The sequence below is a fragment of the Nyctibius grandis genome, chromosome 2 (assembly GCF_013368605.1).
Source record: "Nyctibius grandis isolate bNycGra1 chromosome 2, bNycGra1.pri, whole genome shotgun sequence".
Classification (NCBI taxonomy): domain Eukaryota; kingdom Metazoa; phylum Chordata; class Aves; order Nyctibiiformes; family Nyctibiidae; genus Nyctibius; species Nyctibius grandis.
This window is the reverse complement of record NC_090659.1, coordinates 68,604,061-68,620,988: the sequence shown is the minus strand read 5'-3', so window position 1 is coordinate 68,620,988 and position 16,928 is coordinate 68,604,061. Positions and strand designations below refer to the sequence as shown.

At 41.1% G+C, this 16,928-nt stretch overlaps 1 protein-coding gene across 1 annotated transcript in view; it reads left to right on the top strand.

Moving 5' to 3' along the window:
• Window positions 1-15,970, top strand: part of GPC5 (glypican 5) — a 770,794-nt gene extending 754,824 nt beyond the window's left edge. The window contains exons 8-9 of the mRNA XM_068395229.1: window positions 13,112-13,242; window positions 15,905-15,970. Coding sequence (XP_068251330.1) covers window positions 13,112-13,242; window positions 15,905-15,970 — 197 coding nt within the window. The remainder of the gene's footprint in view (window positions 1-13,111; window positions 13,243-15,904) is intronic.
• Window positions 15,971-16,928: the final 958 nt, after the last annotated feature.

Genomic DNA, 16,928 nt, shown 5'->3' with positions numbered 1-16,928 from the left:
CACCTCTATCGGGATCTGGCGACGCCCATCTTGCCATTTAATCCCTAAAAACTGGATCTCTCGGGCAGGTCCCTTGACCTTGCCTCTTTTTATGGCAAAACCAGCTTGCAGAAGAATTTGAATTATTTTCTCCCCTTTGTCAAAAACTTCTGCTGCTGTATCACCCCATACAATGATGTCATCAATATATTGCAAATGTTCTGGAGCTCCACCCTCTTCTAGTGCAGTCTGGATCAGTCCGTGGCAAATAGTAGGACTGTGTTTCCACCCCTGGGGCAGTCGATTCCAGGTGTACTGGATACCTCTCCAGGTAAAAGCAAACTGTGGCCTGCACTTTGGTGCCAAGGGAATAGAGAAAAATGCATTAGCAATGTCTATAGTGGCGTACCACTTGGCTGCCTTTGACTCCAGTTCGTATTGAAGTTCTAGCATGTCTGGCACAGCAGCACTCAGAGGTGGCGTAACTTCATTTAGGCCACGATAGTCCACAGTTAATCTCCATTCTCCATTAGACTTTTGCACTGGCCATATAGGACTATTAAAGGGTGAGCGAGTCTTGCTAATCACTCCTTGATTTTCTAATTGTCTAATCAGTTTATGAATGGGGATCAGGGAGTCTCGATTGGTGCGATATTGTCGTCGGTGCACCGTGGCAGTAGCAATTGGCACCTGTTGTTCTTCAACTTTCAGCAACCCCACAACAGAAGGATCCTCTGAGAGGCCAGGCAAGGTAGACAGCTGTTTAATGTCCTCAGTCTCTACAGCTGCTACACCAAAGGCCCATCTATATCCTTTTGGGTCCTTAAAATACCCTTTCTTAAGGTAGTCTATGCCAAGGATGCACGGAGCATCTGGACCAGTCACAATGGGGTGCTTTTTCCATTCATTTTTAGTTAGGCTCACTTCGGCCTCCAATACAGATAACTCTTGAGATCCCCCTGTTATTCCCGAGATACTGACAGATTCTGTCCCTTTATGATTCGATGGCATGAGGGTGCACTGTGCACCAGTGTCTACCAGGGCTCGATACTTTTGTGGTTCTAATGTGCCAGGCCATCGAATCCACACAGTCCAATAAATCCGGTTATCCCTCTCCTCCTCCTGGCTAGAGGCAGGGCCCCTCTAATTAAAGATTGGATTCGTGCTGCTCACGGGGATTGGACCTTCATTTCCTCTATTCACTCTTGGAAAAAAAGGATTTGAGGCCCATCTACCCTGACTGGGGTCCTGCTCATTGGTAACTGGAGCAGCCATCCTCCTAGAAAAATTCTCTCTGGTATTTCTGTTAGCTTGCAACTCACGTACTCATGCCTGTAGGGTACTGGTAGGTTGTCCATGCCATCTGTTCATGTCCTCCCCATAATCACGCAGGGTAAACCACAGGATACCTCGTGACGTGTTCCGTTTCCTTTGAGCCGGTCCAGTAGGAGGGCGTTGCCTCCTAAAGGCTGCAACGCGGGCCTGTGTAGGTAGAGAGTCAAGTTTATTCTCGATCCTGGACAGTTTGTCTGACAGTTGTTTCAATGAGTCTTTGTTTTCCTTAGTCAGTTTTTCCACAGCCGAGACACGGGCCTGCAGTGGGGAAGAAATACTATCTTCATACTGTCGCATATAGTTAGCCATTTCGCCCACACTAGGTCGTGCCATAGCATCTTCTCCACAGACTAATATTGACAATGTATGGGCATGTGTTGGTGGAGCACTCTTCACAACCTTCCGGAACATGGATCGGTTGCATTCCACTTCATCAGGATTTACAGGATCTACAATGTCCTGAGGGTGTTTATAAATGATCTCTTGCACAGCTAGTTCTCTAAGGTAGTTAATACCTTTTTCTATAGTGGTCCATTTGCTTAGGTGGCTCATAACATCATCTTTATAGGGATACCTGCTCTTTACAGCTGACAAGAGTCGCCTCCAGAGACTGATACTGTTCGACCTTCTTGGAAGCATCTTATCAATACCACCATCTCTGGACAGGGATCCCAACTGTCTGGCTTCTCTACCATCCAGTTCTATGCTATCTGCCCCATTATCCCAGCATCGGAGCAACCAGGTAATTATTGGCTCACCGTCATAACGACTAAAATCTTTTCTTATATTTCGCAGTTCTTTCAGGGATAAGGAGTGGTAGGTTATCTCTACTTCCGAGTCCGAGTCCTCCTGTGATTGTTCTGCTTTAGAAGGACCTTTCTTGTCCTTCTTGTGTAATGGGCCTTCTTTAAAAAGACGATCAAGGAAACCCCCCTCTGTGTCAGGCCCTGACTCTGCCTGAGAAGGGCCCTCACCTGGGTCCCGTGCTGGCTCTGCCTTAGAAGCCTCTGAGTCATCATCCTTCACTTTACTAGTTGATTTCTTTCGGTGTTTTCTCCTGGTTACAGGGGCAGCATGATACCTCCCGCTGTTGCTGCACCGACATCTAATCACATAGCACACCAGTAACACATACAGGACACCCAAAAATAACAACATGCCCTGTTCGAATTTTGCAGGAATCAGCTTGGCAAAAAAGGAGCAGATACTATCAAAATCAGTTAAAAGACGCCCGGTGTGCGCAGCTACCGATTCACGATTAAAGCTGCCCGTCATTGTATCATAGAGATAAGAGATCGGAATAATGACTGCCCAGTTTATCACGACATAAATCAGTATCACAACCCATACCGAAACGACACATTTTGACCAGCACGCCCTGTTAAACCACACGTAAGCACTAACACACAGCGCATACGGCAAGTAAGGTATCATTACACATAACTGTAAAACAAGCTTTATAAAGAGAAGAGGTAACACAAGGCTCACAAATGACATTACCATCTTAGCTATCTGTTTTAATTTCCAACCCCTCGTAAATCTCAAAGGAAGAAATCTGATACTCTCTTGGCTGAGCTCTCCGGGTCTCCTCCCACGGGAGCTGGGATTCGACTTATCAGAGCAACCTGTCGGAGCTTCTCTCGAGCCCCACGTTGGGCGCCAATAAATCTGTCACGGTTTAAAGCTGGGCTGGCGATTAAACCTGCGGCAGATGCCCTCTGTTATCCCCCCCCCTCCCCCCAGAGGGAAAGGGAAAGGGAAAAGGGAGAGAGACTTCTGGGTTGGAAAATTAAAACAGTTTTAATAAACTATAATAATGAAAAAAAAAAAAAGTATAATAATAATAATAAAAATAATCAAATATATACAAATATATATACAAAACCAAGATTGAGCTCCCCTGAAGTCAGCCACGTCACCACCGGCACTGCAGGGCAGGCTCCGGGAAGGCCCAGCCTGGGCCTAGCGATGGTCGAGAGCTGGATTCAGGAACGCACGGATCGGGATCGGGGGCAGCAGGAAAACAGACGGAGTCCTCCCTGGACACCGGCCATAGCAGAAAGAGCGAGACCCTCGTGATCCCCCCACTTTATACCGAGAATGACGTGTATGGGATGGAATACCCTCGTTGGTCAATTTTGGGTCACCTGCCCTGTCTGCTCCCCACTGCAGCTGCGACCCCCCTTCGGCTCTTCACTCGTAAGCAATGAGGAATTCAGCAGTGACCTTGGTTTCTCTCAAGAATAAGTACAGCAAGAGCCTTTCTGCACAACATCCCTACCGGTGCCTCAGTGATAACTACAAACTTCGAGCGTTATCAGTCCTGGAAGCAGACACTGTCTGCAAAAACATGCAGTTATTTTCAGAAAATGCAGTTACTTAAAGGAGACTTAGCTGAAAGTAAAAATCACTGAAAGGAAAATCGGCCTGGTTTAGGCCAAACCAGGACACTTAGGAACAGACATGAAGACTCACATGATTGCATTTCACTGAAAGAAATGACTGGTCAATTACAGAGGTGAGACACATGAGGACATTAAGAATTTACTGCTAGAATTTATATCACGGTACCGAACCTTCCCAAGCAATTCTCCAAATTTCAATGATTTCACTGTCTATGCCTACACTGTCAAGTAACTTAGCTTGTGAGTTGTCTCCTGGTTTCAGTTCCATTGTCCACATTGCATAAATGTTAGTTCACTCCGTGGCTCAGCGTTAAAGAAAACCATCTCCATCCCTCCAAAACAAACCTCAAGTTCTGTGAATAATTCATTCCAAGGACTGCTTCCAAATGGCAACACAAACCAGACGGCTGAAGGCTTGGATTTCTCTGCCCTACCAAGTCCCTCAACAGCAGGCTTTTTATTTTAAAAACACTTTCCCATGCCTGGATATCATATCCCAGAGCCTGTAATACACTCCTTCAGTTTCATGTTATAAAAACACCACCTGGTGGGTTGCAGCACACCCCTCATGTTTCTTTCAGGCACTTCGAACTAAAAACAAACAAACAAAATTTTAACTGGGTCTTTGAGCCAAGGACACCACAGTGTGTGGCTTAAAAGAGATGGAAGGCATTGTACCATGTAGTGGAGATTTGTTTAGCAGTTTCTTGAGGTATTGCTGCCTCTGAGCATGGTAGGCAGAAGCCACTCAACATCACTTTGCCTAAAGGATCTCCTTCTGGCATGTGTATTTAGCTATGCAAATATAGCTGCAATGAGACTTTCTTTACTTTAGCAGGAAACACTTTCATGAAGTACTGGCTTCTCAGAGATGTTTGCACACATTGGACATGCACTATTTTCATGGCAATACAGCAGCCCTTCATCCTGCCCTTCAACACCAGATGCTGAAACCAAAAAATGCTTAAAGGCAGGGGTTTAGGTATAAAAGTGAAAATATAAGACTACAGGTGAAACAAATATGAACTCAATCAATACCCCACCCTTTTTTGTTTTAGTTTTCCTACCTAGAATTTCTAAAATGTATTCCATTTGCCAGAGATACATGAATTGGCTGGATGGCTGCACACAAAGAGCTGCGGTCAATGCCTCGATACCAAGCGGAGATGAGTGATGATTGGTGTTTCTCAGGGGTTGGTATTGGGACTGGCACTGTTTAACATCTTTGTTGGTGACGTGGACAGTGGGACTCGGTGCGCCCTCAGCAAGTTTGCCAACGACAGCAAGCTCTATGGTGCGGTCGACACACTGAAGGGAAGGGATGCCATCCCGAGGGACCTTGACAGGCTGGAGAGGTGGGCCTGTGTGAACAGCATGAAGTTCAGCAAGACCAAGTGCAAGGTCCTGCATGTGGGTCAGGGCAATCCCAAGCGCAAATACAGTCTAAGTGGAGAAGGGATTGAGAGCAGCCCTGAGAAGAAAGGCTTGGGGGTGATGGTTGATGAGAAGCTCAACATGAGCTGGCAATGTGTGCTTGCAGACCAGAAGGCCAACCGTATTCTGGGCTGCATCAAAAGCAGTGTGGCCAGCAGGTTGAGGGAGGTGATTCTCCCCCTCTACTCTGCTCTCTTGAGACCCCACGTGGAGTACTGCGTCCAGCTCTGGGGGCCCCAACATAAGAAGGACATGGACCTGTTGGAACAAGTCCAGAAGAGGGCCACGAAGATGATGAGAGGGCTGGAGCACCTCTCCTATGAAGACAGGCTGAGAGAGTTGAGGCTCTTCAGCTTGGAGAAAAGAAGGCTGCAGGGAGACCTTCTAGCAGCCTTCCAGTACCTAAAGGGGGCCTACAGGAAAGCTGGTGAGGGACTTTTTATAAGGGCATGTAGTGATAGGACGAGGGTTAATGGTTTTAAACTGGAAGAGGGTAAATTTAGATTAGATATTAGGAAGAAATTATTCACTGTGGGGGTGGCGAGACACAGGAACAGGTTGCCCGGAGAAGTGAATGTCTCCTCCCTGGAAGTCTTCAAAGCCAGGTTTCTATTCTATGATTTGGTATTTAGTTTTGTTTTCCACCAAAGATATAAAGCATAATGAAAGGGAATATATCGATTGTCACTCAGTGGTGAACCTGTTATATGACCAAGTGTAGGATTCATCTGTCCAAATTCAGACTAAATATCTACATCTCAGTACTTCATCTCCTTCTTCTACACTTATTTCTCTACATTCACTATAATGGGAGCTGCAGTAATTAACTTTGATGCAGGGCAGGATTCAGTTATCTAAACAGAAGTGCCAAAAGCCACCGGAGATGCTCTAGGATGTCCAAGACACCTTTAAAGTGTTTTATAAGAATCAGGCTTCTTTTGGATGGACAGCTGCATGCCAAGTATGATACCCTTCTCCTCTGCATCTAAAATGTCTGTAGAGGGCTATGTTTAACCAGCTGAACCCTAGCTGTAGATGTGGACTGTACAGATGTGAAAAACTAAGTGGAATTAATCACGCCTTATGTATCATCTGTTATTATCTTCTTAAGCTCACTACTTCAGCATCAGTATAATGCTACTTGATGCTGCATTCAGGATGGTGCTCACACTTAAGTTTATAATTTCTGACACAATCTGACCCATATAACCACTATAGAAAAGCAGATGAAATTCTGCTCTGCCAAAATATGAGCTCATCTGTGATTTGAAATAAACTGTACTGAATTGATTTTAATGGATGTATTGTAAGGACTCCGACCTTCCTAGTTAAGAATTATTTCATACAACTGAGAAGGTGTAAGCACATTTTCAGTTTGTTGGTTTTTATTTTGGCTTTTCATTGCTTTTTATTTGGTTTCTTCTTGCATAAGGCAAAGTGACTGCAGAAAAAATAGCACGAATTTATGAGAATTATGAGAATCATTCACTCTATTTTATAAGGATAATAAATATGTATCCCTGTGCTCCAAGGCATACACTAATCACTGAATGTCAGAACTTAAGGGTCCCAATGGACTGATTATTTAAATTTTTCATTATAACTTATTATTTCTCTCACCTCAAAAGCATCAGGCAATGGTCACCAGCAGACTCAAATAGTGAAACAGAGACATTACTGTTTTAGCAAAATCTATTCATTTTGGTTTTAAACCTTCTTTTCTCTTTCACCTTACCTTTACTGAAAAGCTATTAGAATCAACACAATCAGATACAATAATTTAATACAATTAAGATTTTAGACCTTACAGAAAGACAAAAAGGAATAGGAATCAAAACTATTTTACAACATACAATTTTAGTACCAGTGAAGTCTGTTTTCTGTGCTAATCCATTAATTTCATTGATAGGGCAACAGTTATATGTATGTTTATCTCACAATAGGTTCCATAATGTAAAAGCCTTCATTCATTCAAAATGAATAATATTGACTCTGCTGTTCTTTTCTCATGAACCTTGTAGCAAATGGATCTCCGCTGAAAGACAAGTTTGAAGTATTAAGAAATTCAGCTGAGTAAACTGATTTATAATTCAGTCATGGCAAACCAATGTGTAATGCTAAATTATTTATTTTTCTTTAAAATTAAAGCCTAAAAATCACCAAAACTTCATTGGAAAAACGTTTGAAAATTTTGACATTTCTTTAGCCTCTGTGGATCATCTGTTAATTTCTGCTTTATTAAATGAAAACTAAACAAAATAAGGCAGAGATACATTTTTCACTAGCTTGATTCCTGACTTAATTCTCAGCAGAGTTATCTCTTATATCACTGTTCACATCTTCAAAAGTGATGTAGTCAAAGAATGGTAAGGCAATATATGTTCCTTCTGTCTGTACTACTTGTTAGTGAAATCCAGTGGGGTTTTTTTTGTTTGTTTGTTTGTTCATGACTTGCCCTGAATTGTGAAATATTAATACTTATAGAATCACAGAATCACAGAATTCTTGACATTGGAAGGCACCTCTGAGAGCATCCATTACAATCTCCCTGCTCTCTTCCATTTCACTTACTGTGCAATGGAGAGGGCAAAAGTTGCACTACATCATAAAAACACACAGATTGCCTGAAGAGGGTGAATACATTCACTACTATATACATACTATAAGAAGGGCATATGTTCACACATCATATACCATATGCTTTCCTTTTAGGGACATCCTTAACTTTTGCAAGTGTAGATGCAGTCATAAGAACATGAAAATGGCCTCAAGAAATCAGTCCTTTGCCAGGTACCCCTCATAATACAGTTCTTCTCAGACATCTTTTTCTCTCCTCATTGAGACTTCATGGCCAATATCACATGAACTTCACATGGAAGAGTCTTCAAATAATAGTAGAGGTAGTCCATTGTTTCTACTTTTCTTTCTAAGCACTGGATACTCATCAGTATTTTGTGATTTTTTAAGATTAATGGCTTAAACACACTAGCTGGGGAATGATCTGACATGTACTGAATATTTTTTTCTCACATATAGCTACTGTTCAGTAAAGGAATCTATATATTACTTAAAGTAGCAAATGCAAGTTTTCACAGCAACCACTACATATAAACTGAAGCATGTCTGAGGTACTTAAACACAGCTCTGTGGTCTAGTTAGTATAATTGTATTTTGAAACATTTTCATGATATTAAGTAGTTAGGAATAAAACCTGGCAAAAAAGCAATAAAAGAAAAGGAGGAGACATCCATTAGAAGCTTTAAAAATTCCAGATGGCAAAAGATTGGTCAATCAAAATAAAAGGTTTGGTAACTAATATGTCATTTTAATTTATGGAATGGCAATGAAAAGTAAATACTTTTTTTCCTCCTTTTTTTTGTTAAAAATTTAATGCATTTTTTTAAAGTTTAACTGCATGAAGTAATTTTTGAGACCTCATTATCGTGAATTGCAGGAATCAAACTAATATTATGTCTTCCTTCATACTACGAAAATGTGTCGATATTAGTCAGTGTTGGTTTTTACTTGACACAGTAAGGAGATTGTCCTAGCTCTTGCTAGCTGCAAATTCCTGAACCCATTGCTCTGATATCACTGTCTCTTCATTCCTCTTAATCATTATGCTACTCTTAGTTTTGCCTTTGCCTACAAATTCTTCAGTTTACTTCACCAGTTGCATCCAAATTCATCTTCTACTTCCCAAAAATATTATTGCTCCCTACTGATATCTATAAATTCATGACCAACTGCCTACATGTCATTATTTTCTGGGTATGTGATTATTGTAAATTACATTTGCAACCTCATATTTAAACATTCATCTACAGTACATCAGGTTTTTGGTCTATTCATCTGACCTTTATGCATTTCTTTAACCTCTCATGAAGATTTTTCATGATCTTTCTTACCAATTTTGGGACATAACTTCAACTAGTTATCAGTTCTTTTATTTACAGCTCATGTGTTATAAGATCTCGAAATTTAACTTACATATAATGATTGAAATAATTATTTGTCCTTCTAAGAATTTTGCATACAACTTCACAGGAGTGTTGTCTTGTAAAATCCACATTCCACATTTTTTCCTATCTGAAACACTGTCCCATTCTCTCTCAAATTCTTCCTCATATTTGAGGCTCGTAGAAAATGCATGTGCCATAAAAGCTGTATTTTGAATCTTCCAGAACATTGTAAGAATGGTGCACAGAGTGAAATTCAGTTCTTCCTCCTCTCTAAATCTTTGACAGGGTTTGTATCCAATGGGATTCCCACAGCAGCTCATTTGGCAACTTCATTTTCCCTTGAAGAGCCATGTTAGTTCTGATATACGTTACTCAGCAAACAGAAGATAATACAGCAAGGTGTTTGAGGTTAGACTACACTTACACAAACACTTTCTGGTTTGGTTTCAAACTAGGCCATTATTACAGGATGTTCCATTTAAAACTTTTAAAATGCTTAAAGTCCTAGCATGGCCCTTGGAAGGCAAGTATCTACTGCTCAAAAGTCGTACCCCATTATTGTAATATTTTGACAATCTCAGTAGAAAAGCTACATGTCAAATTAAAATCTTCCATGACTTTAGGTTTGACTTTTCATATCATGGTTAAAGGCTCTGCTGAATATTGGAAGGAAATTGTATTGTTGCTTTAGCTATTCTGGAGAACATAACAGGTCAGCTCTCAAGGCTGCCAGTACCGTTACCCCTCACAAGCTTTAAATATCTTTAGAAGATATTAAAGAGCATTACAAATACTCTGCAGCTGTTATACAATAATGAGATACTGTAATATTTATCACAGTATTTGGTGAAATTCTTTTATTGATTAATTTTTTCTAAACCAGAGGAGGACAATACTTTAAATTGCAGCCACTGAGTTTTACAGCTGATGCTGTATGGGGGACAGGTATGTGATACTTGGTTGCTTTGTTTTATATAGGTTCATGCAAATGTTATATTTGGATTTTAATTCCCAAAAGGTTTATCTTCTACACTGCTGCAATTCTAGATTTTCTTCAGAAAAAAACCTGAATCTCAGCTGAAACATCTGAATTTTACCATCTTCCAGTCAAAATATTAGCTCTAGTATGATTTTGATATTAAACTAGACATTTATATTCCGGAAACTTAAATGTCTCTTCTGTAACATAACTTCAGTTTCTAGAATGAGAGGAAACTAAAATTAAACAAGTTTGCTTTTGGTTTTAGTCTCTCCTGCTATAAATGTTTTCATAGCTCCCATTGCAAGTTTGCTGTGAACTACAAAAGTTAATTTAGAGAAAAACTCACTTCCGTTACTGATTATGATATATGAAAGGTAACATATATGTTTAAATCTTGATGCATAATGGACAACAGAACCTGCTTATCCAAACAGAATGTATAGCCTAGTGTAGGAATTAAATTTATAGTTATACTTATTAGAACCAGATTAAAAAAAAAAAAGACATAGCATTCTGTGGGCAAAAAAACCCCACAGTTCTGTTAAAATAGGCTGTTTTTTAGGAATGTTCTTCTGTTCAGTGATTTTTTCACAGGAGCATGTCTAATTATTTTTTGAACTTCTCATTTCAATGAAGTCAAAGGTGTGGCTTAGACCTATGCGGCTGACTGAATAGGTAAAACTCTATATTGTTTACACTGAAACAATATGTTTACACTTCAGTCCTAACAGTATATGCATTTAAAATCAGAGATTAAATACTTTATGGCATTTTGATTGATCAAAGGAAAATGTATTGGTAGGTTTGAACATTTTTTTAGAACCCACTTTTCATGGGAACTTCCAAAGTCTGCAGTTTTCATTTGAGGCTGGAAAGAAAATAAAAAAAAAAAAATTGAGATAATATTTCCCATATAATAAAATCTGTTCTTTTCCTATATTCTATAATATTTCCAATGAAAATTTCACTAGAAATTAAACCTGACTCTTCAGTCAGTAATTAATATCTAGTCAATAGGCCTTTGGATTCAGGTCACATCCTCTAACTGAAGCCAGTTTTTTCTTTAACTGCAAGATCTAGCAACATTTTTCTTTTTATGATAATTATCTTTTAATAGGCCTGTTTAAGGTAAGGCCATATATTTCACTCTTTCACTACTGTGATAATGTATCTGTAAATATACTGGGAAAAACCTGCTTTGTTATACTTATAGCACTTGGTGAACTGCTTTGTTGTATAGGTAGAGTTGAATTTTTCACCATCTGTTGAAATTAGTCTTTTTAAACACGGGAAATCCTCACTAATGCTCTGTGGAAATGACCCAAACCATTTTTTTTGTTCTTCTACTTCCAAAACTTACTGAAAAAAACACCTTGATAAACCTTCTTTGGTGATCCACCAAACATCCATTCAGTGAAGCACTGAGTGACTGATCTTTTTCTAGACAGGTTACTGAATGTGCATGATAAGGAGGAGTTGTATTCCCTCCTTCTCAGCATCTGTTGTCACTCTTCCTTCTTGTATGTCCACTTGCGTTGTACTCAGAGATAAATTTCACAAATTCCGGGCAGAGCACTGGATCGATAAATCCACAAAAAATAGCAGCATATTCTGCTGTCTAAGTACAGCAGCAAAGAAGAAATATTCATTGTAGCAGGTTTGTCAGACAACGTGATTGACTTCAGGTGACTCTTCCCTTAATGCATTTTTTCAAAGCGACAGGAAGGAGATTTGAGTTCATACAGCAAGTTCACAAAGATCAGCTTTCAAGCTGCTTTTAGAGAAAAGAGTATTTTTAACACAAGCACTGAAAAAAGTTATTCCTTTTAAAAATGAGGATTCTCTGCAGCTTCTGTTAAACCAGCTTAATAAAGAGGATAACACCATGACTAAAATATTTATACATCATCACAGTCCCTTTGAATAAAAAAAAAATCACTAGTTTATTCATATTTCCTAATGATACAGAGAGGAAAGTACCTAAACAATGAATAATAATGCAGAAACTCAAACTGAAAAATCAATATGTCAGCTCAGTAGAGCTGAGCTTCTTCCTAAGGCTGCTGTTCCAACAATAGAGCTTACCTTCTGAATTATATATGTATTGACCTAATTATATAAATATTGACTCTGCTTTACATGAAGCCTTTTTCAGTCTCAATGTAATTACAATGTCAATATTTGTTGCATGTAATGACACAGAATTCAGACTTGTTAATCTTGATTGATAGTGGCATGCCACAAGTTATTATATGGGATAGGACAGTTAGTCTAGAAGTATGCATAGCAAATACAAGCAGCTGACAGCGCTACCAAATCTGAATGTGTCTCCAAGACCTTCTGTTTCCGATTGTTTAGCCAGGCAGAGGAAATATAATGGGTGATTACATCCTTGTTCCATAAAAAGCACCATTTTGAGACGAAGAAATATTTACCCTGGTCCGAAAAAGTACAAATATTCAGCCAGGAACTCAGTAAGAGAGTTCCTGTTTGAAGTTAACTTTACAATTTTGCCTTACAATGTTGTTAAGTCTGTTTAAATTGTGTCAAATGGAGGTTTTATGTAGCAACAAGTATACTTTGCTGCATACCTTCCATCAGGTATACGTTATTTTGCAATAATATTGGGACCCAGACACAAGCAATTTCACACTAAATTATTTCCCTTTTCCTTCAAATCCAGGACAGATGTTAGCAGTGGACTTTTAGGTACTACTGGGACTTGCAAAACTGTTCATTTCAGTCTGCAAATGTTTGTTGATATATATTTCTACAAGAACAACTTTGTTCAGAGCTGGCAGACCTCTGAACTACTTTCAACGATGAATAGCCATATAGTATAGTCTATGTTTCTAGATGCAATTATAAAGGATTTTGAATTTGGCAGTAACATGAGAATCAGAAACCAAACTGTGACAGTCTGTGTGCTGAGGATATTTAAATTTGTTCTAGCTAGAACATGTTGCCAGTAGTGACAAGACATACATCATACTATATTTTCTTATTTGTCTCAGCAGGGATGCCAGACAAGACGAACCTCAGTGACGTAAAGCAAATCCATCAAACCAACTATGGCAGCACTTTAGACACAACTGGAGCAGGATGTACAACGGCTGACTATATGACATTTGTGCTGATTGCTTTGGTAACACTCTTTCTCAGTCTTTGGTAACAGTTTAGCTCTGGCTTGATAAATGTGCCTCATTGTCATCTGTTTATCCCCACTCATAAGCCTGGAATAAGTGATCTGGTGGATATAGCAATATTTATGATAGCTTGTGTAATATCAGCCACTCTGATCTTAGGCCTGAATATTAACAAAGTTGTTAGTGTAATATTTTTCCTGTGTTTTTTTTAAACACCTGTATAGTCATGCAAAATCAAGTTTCCTTCTATAATATTTTATGTTAAAAGTAAGTTGGCTATGATAATTTTTATCTTAAAAGCTATTTGTAAAAAGGAGATCACAGAATCACCGACTCATGGAAGAGGTCCCTGGAGATCATCTAGACCAACCCTATGCTTGGAGCAGAGTCAACCAGAGCAAGCTGCCCAAGGCCAAGTCCAGTTGGTATTTGAATGTCTCCAAGGATGGAGACTTTACAGCCTCTCTGGGCCATCTGTTCCAGTGCTTGAACACTCATAGCAAAAATCCTTTTTTTTACATTTAAACGTTATCTATTGTATTTCAGTTTGTGCCCATCGCCTCTTGTCCTGTCACTGGGCACAGACGAGGAGAGTTTGGCTCAGTCTTCTTTACTGCCCTTATCAGGTATTTATATATTTTCACAGAATCACAGAATCACAGAATGTTAGGGATTGGAAGGGACCTCGAAAGATCATCTAGTCCAATCCCCCTGCCGGAGCAGGATTCCATAGACCATATCACACAGGAACGCGTCCAGGCGGGTTTTGAATGTCTCCAGAGAAGGAGACTCCACAACCTCTCTGGGCAGCCTGTTCCAGTGTTCGGTCACCCTCACCGTAAAGAAGTTTTTCCTCATATTTATGTGGAACCTCCTGTGTTCCAGCTTGCACCCATTGCCCCTTGTCCTGTCAAGGGATGTCACTGAGAAGAGCCTGGCTCCATCCTCATGACACTTGCCCTTTCCATATTTATAAACATTAATGAGGTCACCCCTCAGTCTCCTCTTCTCCAAGCTAAAGAGACCCAGCTCCCTCAGCCTCTCCTCATAAGGGAGATGTTCCACCCCCTTAATCATCTTCGTGGCTCTGCGCTGGACTCTCTCTAGCAGTTCCCTGTCCTTCTTGAACTGAGGGGCCCAGAACTGGACACAATATTCCACATGTGGCCTCACCAGGGCAGAGTAGAGGGGGAGGAGAACCTCTCTCGACCTGCTAACCACACCCCTTCTAATACACCCCAGGATGCCATTGGCCTTCTTGGCCACAAGGGCACACTGCTGGCTCATGGTCATCCTGTTGTCCACTAGGACCCCCAGGTCCCTTTCCCCTACGCTGCTCTCCAACAGGTCTGCCCCCAACTTGTACTGGTACATGGGGTTGTTCTTGCCCAGATGCAGGACTCTACACTTGCCCTTGTTATACTTCATTAAATTTCTCCCCGCCCAACTCTCCAGCCTGTCCAGGTCTCTCTGAATGGCTGCACAGCCTTCTGTTGTGTCAGCCACTCCTCCCAGTTTTGTGTCAGCAGCGAACTTGCTGACAGTGCACTCTATTCCCTCATCCAAGTCATTAATGAATATATTGAATAGAACTGGTCCCAGTACCGACCCTTGAGGGACTCCGCTACACACAGGCCTCCAACTGGACTCTCTCCCATTGACCACCACTCTCTGGCTTCTTTCCTTCAGCCAGTTCACAATCCACCTCACTACCTGATCATCCAGACCACACTTCCTCAGTTTAGCTGCGAGGATGCTGTGGGAGACCGTGTCAAACGCTTTACTGAAATCGACATAGACCACATCCACAGCTTTACCATCATCTATCCACCGGGTTACGTCCTCATAAAAGGCTATCAAGTTGGTTAAGCATGACTTCCCCTTGGTGAAGCCATGCTGAGTGCCCCTAATGATCCCCCTATCCTTGATGTGCCTAGAGACAGCACCAAGGACAAGTTGTTCCATCACCTTTCCGGGGATGGAGGTGAGGCTGACCGGTCTATAGTTCCCCGGGTCCTCCTTCTTGCCCTTTTTGAAGACTGGAGTGACATTCGCTTTCCTCCAGTCCTCAGGCACCTCTCCCGTTGCCCACGACTTAGTAAAGATGATGGAGAGTGGCCTAGCAATGACTTCCGCCAGCTCCCTCAGCACCCGCTAGTGCATCCCATCAGGGCCCATGGATTTATGGACGTCCAGGTTGCTTAATTGGTCCCTGACCCAGCCCTCATCTACCAAGACAGATTCCTCCTCTATCCTGACTTCTTCTGAGGCCTCAGGGGTCCGGGGCTCCTCAGGACAGCCTCCAGCAGTATAGACAGAGGCAAAGAAGGCATTCAGTAACTCCGCCTTCTTTTTATCCTCTGTCTCCAGGGCCCCCACCTCATTCATCAGTGGGCCTACATTGCCTCTAGTGTTGGTTTTACCTGCAATGTATTTGAAGAAGCCCTTTCTGTTGTCCTTGACCTCTCTTGCAAGGTTTAATTCCAAGGAGGCCTTAGCTTTCCTAGTTGCCTTCCTACATCCTCTGACAACAGAGGATATTATTTTGATAAGATCCTCCCTACATCTTCTTTTCTCCAGGCGAAATGATCTCAGCTGTCTCAGCCTCTCCTTGTATAAGACTTGTTCCCGTCCGTTAAAAATCTTCATGGCCCTTTGCAGGACTCTACCCAATATGTCCATGTCTCTCTTGTCCTTGGGAGCCCAGACCCAGACACGGTACTCTAGATGTGGTCTCACCAGTGCTGAGCAGACGGGGAGGATCACCTCCTTTGACCTGCTGGCAATGCTTTTCCTGATTCAGCCAAGGATGAGGATGGTTGTCTTTGCTGCTGGGGAATATTGTTGGCTCATGTTCAACTTAGTGTCCATCAGGACCCCCAGGTCCTTTCTAGATGGCATGCACTGGTGCCTGGGGTTATTCCTCCCCAGGTGCAGGACTTGGCATTTCCCTTTCTTGAAATTTATGAGGTTTCTATCAAGCCATTTCTTCAGTCGGTCACGGTGCCTCTGAATGGCAGAACAACTCTCTGGTGTATCAGCTACCCCTCCTATTTTTGTATCCTCTGTGAGAACTTGCTGAGAGTGCACTCTGTGGCATTGTCCAGGACATTAATGAAGAAATCAAACAGTATCAATCCCTTGGGTAAACCAGGAGTAACTGATCTCTGTGTGGACTTTGTGCTGCTGTTCACAACCCTACATACAACTGATAGCAACTGATGAAACTGGTGCTCAGCACTTTATGAGTTTTGCATTTAAAGTCCTACCTTCTGGGACATCATCCCTGTAAAACAGAAAACGTTGAATTTTCCCTTCTTTCTCCAAAAAGGAAAAAAATCCACAGTGTAAACTCTGCTAATTTTAGTAGGAATTACTTTTCATAGTTCAGAAAAACTACATATTAAATACTACATATATGCAGATATACATATAACTGCATTTTACCTCGAGATAATAGCAAGGTTAGGAGTCAATGTTGGATTAAGACATCTTAATCTATATGTCTGCTTACAGATATTTACATATGTGCTCTATATCTTTAAGCTGTCTCTGCAGTCAATGCAAGTACAGAGTAACATTTAAATGCTAAAACACCAGCAATGAGTGCCAGTTAAGATGCCGTAAAAAAAAACACCTGGTGTCCAGCTACTGCTCCTAAAGGCCTCAGGTCCTTCTGTGGGCA